Source organism: Sorex araneus, chromosome 8, assembly GCF_027595985.1.
Source record: "Sorex araneus isolate mSorAra2 chromosome 8, mSorAra2.pri, whole genome shotgun sequence".
Classification (NCBI taxonomy): domain Eukaryota; kingdom Metazoa; phylum Chordata; class Mammalia; order Eulipotyphla; family Soricidae; genus Sorex; species Sorex araneus.
In genome coordinates, this window is record NC_073309.1 from 38,264,933 (window position 1) to 38,277,472 (window position 12,540).

Consider the following 12,540-nt stretch of genomic DNA (forward strand, 5'->3'; position numbering starts at 1 on the left):
CATCAAATACCCTCGGGGAACCTGCCCGCGGGACAGTTGGCTAGTTGACAGCTATTTTTCCAGGCGCCTCCCGGTGTCAGGAGCTACGACGGACGGATCCTGCCAGGCGCTGCCTCGCACAAAGCAGCTTTGAAAAAGTCCAGCGTGTAGAGGTCCGGGGCGAGAGTCACTGCCCAGCCGGGTGCGCGGTACTCGGCAAAGAACGCTTCGTTCCGCGGAGCGAAGCAAACCGAAGGCAAACGGAGGATGTTTGTCCCCTCGCGGCCGCCGTAGGCAGGGGGCGTGGCCCGGAAGCCAGCAGCATGGCGGCGCCGGACAGTGACAGCGAGGAGGACCTGGTCAGCTATGGCAAGGGCCTGGAGCCCCTGGAAGAAGGTGCGCGCCTCATTGGGCCCCGGCACCCGTGGGGAACACGCCTCGGGGCCCGGGTTCGGAGAGAAATGGCGGGAACCTGTTCCGGGCCGTGGCGGGCCGGGCGCCAGGGGCGGGGGAGAGAGGGGCGTGCTGGGGGCGTGCTCGGGATGGGGGGGTCCTGGGCGGGGGGGCTGCCCCCTCTGCGGGCGCCCGGGGTGATGGACACTGGAAGGGTAGCCAGAACTTAGGGGCGAGCTGGAGCTCAGGCTTGGAGGGGCAAGGAGCCGACCCGGGGTTTCAGGCAGAGGGGTCGCCCCGGTGTTGGGGCTCTGAAGTGCGACCCCCAAAGAGGGGGCCCCTCGGATTGCCGAGGCTAGGGGCAGGGGGCGGGGTAGGGTGGGAGAGACCGGGAAGAGGGATGTCCGAAGGGGAACGGAATCTTCTTGTTATGGTGATGGTAGGAGTTTTCCATTTGGGGTGGGGGCGTGAGGCACATCCGGCGGCGCTCAGGGCTTAATTCCTGGCTCCCTATTCAGGGGTCCACTCCCGGTGGGGCCCAGGGGAACCCTGGATCGAATCTGTGTTGGCCACATGCTAGGTAAACTCCGTACCTAGCTGTACCATTTCTCTGGCCACCCCCCCTCCCCCAACAGTTCTTATCTCTCTGGCCTGGAATTTGGGTTTTAAACTAAGTGTAAGAGAATCATTAGGGCATTTTTTTTTTTTTTAAACCCAAGTGAGGCAGTTGACTATAATTTGGCGATGAGTGTCACAGCCAGGGGTGCTGGGGCTATTCCTAGGTTTCTGGGCAGCAGGGTTGCTCCCAAAAGCTGCTCAGGGGACTGAAATATTCAGGGATCAAACCTGGGCTTGGGGCTGGAGCAATAGCACAGCGGGTAGGGCGTTTGCCTTGCACGCGGCCGACCCGGGTTCGATTCCCAGCATCCTGTATGGTCCCCTGAGCACCACCAGGAGTAATTCCTGAGTGCCTGAGCCAGGAGTAACCCCTGTGCATCGCCGGGTGTGACCCAAAAAAGCAAAAAAAAACCAAAAAAACCTGGGCTTCCAGCGTGGGTGACGGGGTGCAGGGGGGAAGGCATAGGCCAGAACTCTTTGAGCCTTCTCCCAGGTGTGACCCAAAACCAAAAAAAAAGTGAAGGGATACTACTCTTAGCCAAAAGAGGTCTGGAAAAGATGACTTGCCCTGGATGTTAGCCGTGGCTGCGATGGTCACAGTGGAAACAGACTCTGAAAGCAGAATCGAGGGAATTTGCGGTGGATTGTTGGGGGAAAGGCAAGATGAAGCCAGGTTCTGACCCATGTTCCTGGCTGGATCCACAGAATGCCTTGTCCTACCAAGGATCTATTTGTCCTACAAAGGATCTGTTGAGTGCCCAGTGAGGATGGAGGCAGCCTCGCCCTGCGGGATATATAGAGGAAGGATGATGGGGTAGGACTGAGATACTTTCACTCCGATGCTGAGATCTCGGGTTGTATTACTTCTTGACAGTTTTTCCCCCCTACACACAGTTCTTTTTTGGGGGCATGGGGGTGGAGCGAGGAAGGCACACCTGACAGTTCTCAAGGTTTACTCCTCGCTCTGTCCTGGTGGGACTCAGGGACCATATGTAAACCCTGGGATCAGCCAGGTTGGCTGAGTGCAAGGCAAGCGTCTTCCCCGACTGTGTTATCTTTTTGACCCCCAAACAGTTCTCGTTTGTAGAGACTTGAGTCAAGTACTAGCTCTACCTGATTCTGCCCTGTCTCCCACCCACTGCGTCCTCAGTTCTCTGGTCAAGTTCAAAGTCCCCTCAACCTGAATGTGTTAGCAGCTATCTACAAGTATGGGACCAAAGTGGAGTAGGGTAATCACTAGTCTCTTTCATTTTCTGTTTTTTTTTTGTGGGGGGGTTCATTTTTGGGTCACACCTAGCGATGCTCAGGGATTAATCTTGCACTCAGGAACTACTCCTGGCAGTGCTCAGGGGACCATCTGGGGTACTGGGGATTGAACTCAGGTCAGCCATGTGCAAGGCAAACACCCTAACTGCTGTACTATTGCTAAGCCCTAATTATCTGTATTTTGGTGATATACAAAGTCTGAAATGAAGTTTAATGAAGGCACGTGTTTTTGCAATGGAAGAAGGATATTTTGATTTGTTACTTTTCTTTTTCTGGTCTGAAATTTCCTTTAAATTCCCAGCATTGGAATTTTTCAAGCGATTGGTTTTCAAGCGCTTTGAAGTTTAAATGCGCTTGACTCACGTTTGGCAATGCAGCATGCTAGACCAATAACCACTTTTACTTCTAGCTTTGAAGCTTTAAAGATTTAGTGACAAGCTCGATAAACCCAGTAGAGGATGGAGTCCACACCTTAATTAAAGTTGCCAGCCCTGATAGGTATATTAGCTAAGAAACAGTGACCCGACTGTCACACATAGACCCCAAAGCACGTAAGCGCTCTGATCTGCAAGGAGGGACACTTAGCACTACCCCTGTTTCATTTTTCCCAGTCATTTTCTGTTGGTTCTGGAAATCTCATCTCCAGAACATTCCATCAGCAGATTCATTTTCAAACCATTTTTCTTACTGCTCTGACTCTCCATTTAAAGGGATGTGTGCCTCCTGTCACTCACAGGACAGCCCCCGGGCCCGGCGACACTGGGCAAGACCCTCAGCGCTGCTTGGTTTCGTCTCCTATCCCTTCCCTGTCTTCCTGTCAGATCAGCTCAATGTCTGTCATGGTGCCTTAGGCCACCTCTTGGGAATTATGTCCCTCTCTGCAGTCACCGCATTCTGCTCTTTTTGTTTTGTTTTGTTTTGTTTTTTTTGCTTTTTGGGTCACACCCAGCGATGCTCAGGGGTTACTCCTGGCTTATGCACTCAGGAATTAGTCCTGGCGGTGCTCAGGGGACCACATGAGACGCTGGGAATCGAACCCGGGTTGGCCGCATGCAAGGCAAACGCCCTACCTGCTGTGCTATCACTCCTGCCCCCTCTACTCTTTTTTTTTTTTAATTTTTTATGTGCTGCGTGCTAACCAAGTAAATAGAGGCTTCAAAAATCTCAGGGCTAGGACGAATGGAGACATTACTGAGACCGCTTGAGAAAATTGACAATCAACGGGATGGTGATGATGATGATGATGATGATGATGATGATGATGATGATGAATATTTTTTTTTATGAATCATCGTGAGATAAAGTTACAGATTTACAAACTTTCATGATTACATTTCAGTCATAAAATGATCGAGTACCCATCCCTCCACCATTGCCCATTCTTCACCACCACCAGTGTTCCCAGTATCCCTCCTGTTCTGCCTCCCCCATCCCCCCCTGCCTCTGTGGCAGGCACATTTCCTTTTACTCTCTCTCTCCTTTGGGGTGTTACTGTTCTCATTACGGTTACTAAGTGGCCATCATGTTCAGTCCATAGTCTACTTTCAGCACACATCTCCCATCCTGAGTGAGCCCTCCAAGCATCATTTACTTGGTGGTCCCTTGTCTATCTCAGCTTCCTTTTCCCCCAGCTCTACTCATTTTTTTCTTTTTCTTTTTGGGGGCCCACACCTGGAGGTGCTTGGGTCTTGCTCCTGACTCCATACTCAAGGATCATTGCATGGGATGTGGTCAGTCACAGGGCTCAGGGGTGTCAGGGATCAAACTCAGGTCAGCCTCATATAAAGGAAGCCCCCCCCACACACAGTCACACACACAGTCACACAAACACACACACACACACACACACACACACACATTGCATTACTGGGCCACGGTCTACTCATTAGGAGCCAGGGTGGTGTCAGAGGAATTCCTCCACATTCAGATGCCTTCTCCTGGGTTCTGAGTGCCCTGGCAGCAGGGATGGAGTTGGGTTTAGTTTTCCGCTAGCACAGAGCTGTGCCCAGGTCAGGCCCGCCAGGAGCTTGGTGGTGGACAAGGATCCTGGGCTGACTTGGAGGCAGGTTGCAGTCTGATTGCAGTTGGTGCTTATCAGCCTGGGCCTTTGGGCAGTCGCCGCACTGGAGGCCCTTATCAGGGTCCGATGCCGGGATAACCGGCAGGAAAGAAAGGGATTGTGGTCACTTGGAGCAGTAATTATCCCAGGGCCTGGCTGAACTGCTGCCTCCTCCCTAGAGTTTTCCAAAGCTGTGGTCAGAGGTGGCGCCTGGTTCTCGGGAACCCGTGGAACCTGGTCAGTCACAGGTGGTTGTCTGCCTCGTCGTGTCTGCCGCCACCAGGACCATTGAGATGTCTGTAGATCTTCTATCTCCTTCCTGATCAGAGCAGCTCGAGCCTGGGGCCTTCACAGCTGCCCACCTCGGCTGGTCTCGCCTTCTCTCAGCTCAGCACGGTGGTTCTCCACCGGGGACAGACTCGTCCCCCAGCATGTCTTGGCCAGTATCTGGAGGCACACTTGAGGGGAGGGTGCTGTTTGCACTTAGTTCCACCGGCCAGGGATGCCACTAAACATTGGCCTCCATGAGGAATTACACTTACACTGTCAGTACTGGAGCCTGTGACGAAGAACAGTGGGTAGAGCAGTTGCCTTGCAGGTGGCCAACCTGGCATCCCATATGGTCCCCTGAATGCAGTAGGAGTGATCCCTGAATGCAGAGCCTGGGGTAAGCCCTGAGCACCACCAGGTATGGCCCCAACACCAAAAGGGAAGGACAAAGAAAGAGAGGGAGGGAGGGAGGAAAGAAGGAAGGAAGGAAGGAAGGAAGGAAGGAAGGAAGGAAGGAAGGAAGGAAGGAAGGAAGGAAGGAAGGAAGGAAGGAAGGAAGGAAGGAAGGACAAGATTGTGCTATGGCCAGGCGGTTTGGCGAGGGGTGCTGGCCAGGACCCCCACATTAGCTATGGTGCTCACACACACCTGCAGAGCACCTGGGGTCACACTTGGTGCTTCCTGTTGCACCAGGGACCAAGCTCATGCCACCCAAGGAAGGGGCTTTGGCCCTCGAGCTGTCCTGGGTCCGGAATTTAGTTCTTCAGAATGAAATGAAATTGTAGCCGTATGAAGTGAGTTTTGCTATGAGACTCACTCAGCTCTGCCCAGACTCCTGTGTCTAGGACGTAACTCTGGATCCCACCCTACCAGGGGGTTCTGGGCTTACCCTAACTTTACAGGTGTGGTGGCTGACGCTTAGAGATCGGGTAACTTGCTGACCATCACAAAGCTGCCGTGGCGGAGGGTTCGAACCCAGATGGCCTGGTTTCTGGAACCCGCGCTGTTGACTACCTTGCCCGTGGGTGTGATGGAAAGACTTTACACCTGACCAGCAAGAATTAGGATGATGAGGCTGGAATGTTCTTAACTTGTTATCCTTTATTCCAGAAGTAGGACCTGGCCTAGGCAAGTACTCCAAGAACAGATAGCTGCACTTTGGGCTAGTACTTTAGTTTTTAAAAATTTTATTATTTAATTTATTTTGGGTTTGGGGGCCACCCTCATTGGTTTTCAGGGCTCACTCCTGGCTCAGAGCTCAGGGATCATCCTTGGCCATGCTCAGGAAATGATTTGTGGGGCCGGGATTGGAATGGTTCTGGCTGTGGGTCCGAGGCATGCAAGGCAAGTACCTCAATCCACATACTATCTCATGGCCCCAGGTTATTAGCTCTAAAAATTTCCCCCTTTCCCTTTTTGCGGTTGCTGCAGTGACTGGCGGGCCACGCACTTAGTTGTGGGGCTGGCACACCGGCTGCGGTGCCTGCTGGGTGCCACACACTCCAGTGGCATGGAGATGGCATCTATGTTGTGCCGCCAGGATCTCACTGACCTCCTGGGGCGGTTCCAGTAGGTGAGCTGGGCTCGAACTCAGGCACTGCAGGCCTGCAAGGCAGGTGCCTGACCCTGGAGCTCTCCCTGTGTTCTCCGCAGCTGCTTAGTTACGCATTGGGTTTGGGGGCAGTCCTTGCAGGCTGTTCACGACTCTGTGCCCAGGAATGACTCCTGGTGCTGCTCAGGACCAGATGTGGTGCTGAGGAACCAGGAACGCAGCTGCCACAGCCACATACAAGGCCAGTGTCCTATCTTCTGTGCCACCTCCCTGGCCGTACTTACGGGGCAGGGCAGTCCCAGCAGTGCTTAGGGCTTATTCCATTTTTGGGGGGATAGGGGGCGAATGGGGTCCCACACCCAGCAGTGCTCAGAGCTTAGGGGGCTCCCCAGCACCCATGTGGAGGGCCAGGGACCAAGCCTGGGTTGACTGCTTGCAAGGCAAGTGCCCTACCCACTGTACATCTCTCCATGGCTTATTCCTGATTTTTGTTTTGGTCTTGGGGCCACACCTGGCGGTACTCAGTGCTTACTCCTTGCTCAGTGCTCAGAGATTATTCCTGCTGGGCTATGGGGACCATATGGAGTGCTGGGGTTCAAACCCAAATTGGCCAAGGCAAATGCCCTACCTGCTGTACTATGGCAATGCATCCCCACTTATTCCTGATTTGTGCTCAGGGCTCATTCTTGGTGATGTTTGGGGGACCATATTGGGAGTTGCAGATTGAAACCAGGTCAGCCATTTGCAAGGCAAAGTGCTCTACCCATTGTGCTATTACTCCGGTCCCCGTTTCTTCAACATATTGCCTCACTTGTCTTTCTGATACATTCTTTTGATATATGATTTTAATTAAACACTCCTCCAATGCTCAAGTCACTTTTACAATTTAGAAATAAGCTGTAACCCTGGGATAGGTGTGAATGTTAGAAATATTGGGGCTGTGGTGCTAGTACAGTGAGCATTTGCCTTGCATGCAGCCGACTTGAATTCAGTTCCCAGCATCCTGTATGGTCCCCTGAGCACCGCCAGGAGTAATACCTGAGTGCAGAGAGAACCAGAAGTAAACCTTGAGTATTGCCAGGTGTGACCCAAAAGGCAGAAAAAAAAAAAAAAGGTTTTAGCAGAAACACCCTGATTTCCCACTCAGTTCCGTTTGAAAACTGAATTCTATCAGAATGGGCGTGAATCGATGGAGCAGCAGTGTGCCGGCAGGGACAGTACAGGAGCCATGCACAGCTGGTCGTGGAGGGACACTTCTGTGTCTTTGTATAAGTCCCTGAGCACAGAGCCAGGAGTAAGCCCTGAGCAGTGCCGAATGTGACCCCCCAAACCAAAAAACTAAAAAGCTCGACATTTTTCTCAAGACATGTCTAACATGCCATCTTTCCTCTTTCTCATTAAAATTTTTTATATGTATGTATCTATATAGATGTATATATGGGCTGGAGCGATAGCACAGTGGGTAGGGTGTTTGCCTTGCACACGGCTGACCCGGGTTTGATTCCTCGGCCCCTCTCGGAGAGCCCGGCAAGCTACTGAGAGTATCTTGCTGGCACTGCAGAGCCTGGCAGGCTACCCGTGGCGTATTCAATATGCCAAAAACAGTTACAAGTCTCACAATGGAGACGTTACTGGTGCCCGCTTGAGCAAATCGGTGAGCAGTGGGATGACAGTGATGACAATATATGTGTGATGACTATATATATATATATATATATATATATATATATATATATATATCTTTTTTTTATTCAGGTGAAAGACCAAAGAAACCGGTTCCTCTCCAGGACCAGACTGTCCGGGATGAGAAAGGAAGGTATAAGCGGTTTCATGGAGCCTTCAGCGGCGGCTTCTCTGCAGGCTACTTCAACACTGTGGGCTCCAAGGAAGGTAGGCCCCGTCTCGCTTCCCTTCCACTCCCTGCCGGAGCACACCGGGGCCACCTTACTCTGCAGCCGGCTGGTGCACACGGCACTGTCCTTTGTGCTTCCGACGCTCAGAGTCTCCCCAGGGCCCGCCCTGCATGTGCTGGTGTTCTGCTGCCAGAGAGCACTCTGGTCGGGGCTTTCCATGCACAGGGCGTCCATCATGGACCAACACTTCTGCCCGAGTGCGGGTGCCCACTGGTAGAATTGCCCATTGAGACTCAGGGGTGGTGCCCACTGCATCACTTACTTGATTGTTTCTGTTTTTGTTTATGCTTTAGGGCCACACCTGGTAGTGCTCAGAGCTCAGTGCTCTGTGCTTGAGGATCACTCCTGGTGGTGCTCAGGGGACTATAGAGGCTGCTGAGATCGAACCTGGGTGGGCTGCCTGCTAGGAAAGTGTCCTACCTGTCGGACTATCTCTTAGGTCCCGCTTGTTATTTCGGGCCACACCTGGCAGTGCTCAGGAGTTACTCTTGTCTCTGTACTCATGCACCATGGGCAGTGCTTGGGGGACTATGTGGGGATGCTGGTGGGGGGGTGTTGTTGAGCCTGGATTGTCCGCATGCAAGGCAGGCTCCCTACCCGCTATACTATCTCTCCGGCCCCTCAGGCCCCATTTGTTATAACATAGACTTGGCCTGGACAGCACTCAGTTTAAAATGCCACACTGGGAACATAGCTCAGCAGTAGAGCACTAACCTTGCACATAGGACAGCCCTGGCACCACACAGTAAATCATGTCCCGTGTTGTAATGGAAGTCAGTGTTGTTGGAAGTAAGAAATCTTTAAAAAAAATTATTTTAATGCAAACCCCTGAATGGAAATAGCTTTCTGTGACTCAGATGTAAATAGAGGTGAACCGATTAACTCATGGGGCATTTTGTGAGGCAACACGATGGGGTAGATCTTTAACAAAAAAAAATTTATTTTTGATTTTCAGGCCATACCCAGCAATACTTGGAGGCTACTTCCAACTTGGGTCTGGGGCGTCACTTGCAGTGACACTCAGAGGGGACTCTGTGGTGCTGGGCTCCCACATGCAGGGCAGAGCTCGGGCCCCGGGTGCCGTCTCCCCAGCCCCGGGTCAAGTTCAGTGAGCAAATGATCCAAGTGTTTGAACAGTTGATTCCACAGGAGATAGAAATGCTGCGTGGAGCCTTATGATTATGAGCAGAAACGAAAGTAACTATGGACAAGACACTTTAATATGATGTCAGACACTTTAATAATTAGAGCGTTCAAGTAGCACACTTATTAAAATGTAAAAAAAAAAAACGCCAGTCAGGTTAGTGACGAGAGAAGCATACTAATACCGATTGTTACGGTGATAGCCGTGTGGGGTGCTGTAATTACAGAGTGAGGCCAGCCCGGGTGATTAGCAGGTAGACTGGGACATGTTCCTGGGCTGCATTATCACGTTGCCGTTGGGAGTGACCCACTCAAGGGCTAAAAATAGGGCAGAGACCCCAGAGATCCGAAAGCAGGAAAATATCTGACCTAGGGGGTGGGGGAGAGGCGAGGACGGCCAGACCCGCTCTCCTGGGGTGTCTCCCAGGCCAGCTCAGATCTCCGCCCACCTTTCGTTTGGGGGCTCAGATCTCTTCTGCCCATGGGATGAGTGATGACGGTTTACCTTTCAGTAAGCCCTCTTGGACTTCTTCCAAATTCATGCGTGTGTGTGGACATAAGCACACCTTTTATTTTTTATTAATCATTTTTAAAATTTATTTATTTATTTTATTTTTGGGTCACACCCGGCGATGCACAGGGGTTACTTCTGACTCATACACTCAGGAATTACTCCTGGCAGTGCTCAGGGGACCATATGGGATGCTGGGAATTGAACCCGTGTGCAAGGCAAACGCCCACCGGCTGTGCTATTGCTCCAGCCCAAGCACGCCTTTCATTTCCTTCTCTTTGGATATTGTTCCCCCTTCCCTGACTCCCCGTTCCCTTCCCCTTCATTGTTACTGGGGTGGGGGCTGCATCCTTGGTTGTGATGCTCTAAGGATCACACTCGACCACGTGGGTGCTGCCAGGGATTGAAGTTGGCCACACACACGTGCGTGCTCGCGCGCGCACACACACGTACACACAGATACACAAGGCAGACGTTCTACCATGGAACCACATCTGCAGGCCTGTGCGCCAAATTTTTAAAGCAATCCTCTTTTTTTTGAGCCACATCCAGCAGTGCTCAGGGGCCACGGGGGCCACTCCCTTGAGTGTGCAGCCCAGTGGTGCAGGCCTAGAGGTCAGTGCTTAGGGACTAGAGATGCTAGGGGCTGCCTGGCCACACCGCGGGTCAAACCCACAGCCCTGGCTTGCATGGCCTGTGCTCTACCACCTGAACCACATCCCGGGCTCCACCAATTCCTTCTTTCAATCTTTCTCTCTCTCTCTCTCTCTCTCTCTCTCTCTCTCTCTCTCTCTCTCTCTCTCTCTCTCTCTCTGTCTCTCTGTCTGTCTCTCTCTCTCTCTCCCCTTCCCTTCCCCCCCGCCACACCCTGTGCTGTTCAGGGCTTACTCCTGGTTCTTGGTTCTTTGCTCAGGGGTCATTTCTGGCAGTGCTTGGGACACCATATGCAGTGTCGGCAGTCACACTCTCATAGGCCGTGTGCCAGGCAAACACCTTCCCCTCTGTCTCATCTCTCCAGCCCCTAATTTCTCATTTTGTTTCTCATTTCTTTCTGTTGTTTGTTTGGTTTTGTATTTTGGGCCACACCACACCCAGCAGTGCTCAGGGCTTACTCCTGGCTGTGCACTCAGGGATCACTCCTGGCAGTGCTCTAGGGACCACCCAGGATGCCGGGGATCGAACCTGCATCAGCCACATAGAGGCCAGTGTCATACCCTCTATATTGCTATGGCCCAATTTTGTTTCTATTTTTTTTTTTTTTGCCTATTTACTTTTATTCCATTTTATCGTTTAGTCTGTAGATTTATTTTTTAGGTGTCGTGTACAAGGCTAGCTCTTTAGCCTCTGTACTATATCTCCAGCCCTAGGTGTTCTATAATAATAAGTATTTTGGGGGCCACAGACAGTGCTCGGGGAAGCCGATGGTGCCGAGGTCACAGTCGGGGCTCACACGGGCAGAGCATGCCACCAACCTGTTGAGCGCTCTGCCCAGCCTCCCTGGCTCTCAGTTTTGGGAAACCCGGTGTAATCCTCCGGTTTCCGACAGCAGTGGACAGGGGGCAGGTAAATGGCTCCTGTGAGGACGGAGGCAGTAGCTGGGAGTTTGTGGACACTTGGGGGTGTCGCACGATCGTCCGAGTGATGTAACTGTGGTTACACCCACGTGGTTGAGGATTGTAATCTAAACTCTTTTCTCTCGAGGATGGACGCCCTCTACCTTCGTGTCTTCCCGACAGAACAGAGCAGACAGATCTGTTCTCGGGCCCGAAGACTTTATGGATGAAGAGGTGGGTGCACAGGGTGCTGGCCGTGCCCTGCAGGCAGGCTTCTCCCACGCGTGCGTCCACAGTGGCTGCAGTGTCCCCGGCCGCACGTCCAGGGGGACAGCAGGAGGGAGGAGTTTCTTCAGAGCAAGGAAACACTTCCCAGCAGTCCTGCAGTAGGGGACGTCCCACTGTCCCCCACCTCTCGGCCAGTGGTCTTCACATGCCCGTTTGTATTGGTTTTGTCAGTTTGGGGGCCACACCTAGTAGTGCTCAGGGCTGACTCCTGGTGCTGTGCTCAGGGATCACTCCTGGTGGGGTTCCGGAGAACATCCAGAGTCCTGGGGATCGATCATGGCTCAGCTCCCTGCTGTATTGTCTCTCTGAACCCCCAGGTCTGCTTTTTAAAAGCTGCTGGAGCCAAAAAGGAGCAAACTAGGATCCACGTGACCGTGATAGAGTTGCCATTCCACAACCCTACCCATCCCCCACCATACACGCTCCCTCCACCCCACTCCTGCTGTTGCACCCCCGCAGCTGGGACACTGTCCTAGGTACATGAGGACTCGGGAGAAGGTGCTGTTGACTGAGTCAGCTGTGCCAGAGGCCCACCCATGCTGCTCTAGTGCCTGCTGCAACACTTCCTGCTGGCGTGGCACCTCGGTGCCCCCCAGGGCTTGCCGGCTGCCCCCCGGAACCTGGCACTCTCACTGACATTTTCTTTTGCTTTTTGGGTCACACCCGGCGATGCACAGGGATTACTCCTGGCTCATGCACTCAGGAATTACCCCTGGCAGTGCTCAGGGGACCATATGGGATGCTGGGAATTGAACCCGGGTTTGCTGCGTTCAAGGCAGACACTCTACCCGCTGTGCTATTGCTCCAGCCCCTCTCACTGACCTTTGAAGCAATATCTGGGAAGGGCAGGCAGGGTTTCTCGTCCTGCCCCGAGCATTTCCCACCTTTCTACCCAGCGGCATACTGTCCGCACTGAGTGTAGGAGCGTGCCCTGGCCTTCATCATGTTCCATTGTCGATATGGAAAGATGGTTGCTCTCCTGATCCCTAACTAGA

The 12,540-nt window shown here is 52.7% G+C and overlaps 1 protein-coding gene across 1 annotated transcript in view; it reads left to right on the forward strand.

The window, feature by feature from the left end:
• The first annotated feature begins 279 nt into the window (after nucleotides 1–279).
• Nucleotides 280–12,540, forward strand: part of GPATCH1 (G-patch domain containing 1) — a 51,339-nt gene continuing 39,078 nt past the window's right edge. Inside the window, exons 1-3 of the mRNA XM_004600706.2 lie at nucleotides 280–375; nucleotides 7,893–8,027; nucleotides 11,406–11,491. Coding sequence (XP_004600763.2) covers nucleotides 303–375; nucleotides 7,893–8,027; nucleotides 11,406–11,491 — 294 coding nt within the window. The 5' untranslated portion in view covers nucleotides 280–302. The remainder of the gene's footprint in view (nucleotides 376–7,892; nucleotides 8,028–11,405; nucleotides 11,492–12,540) is intronic.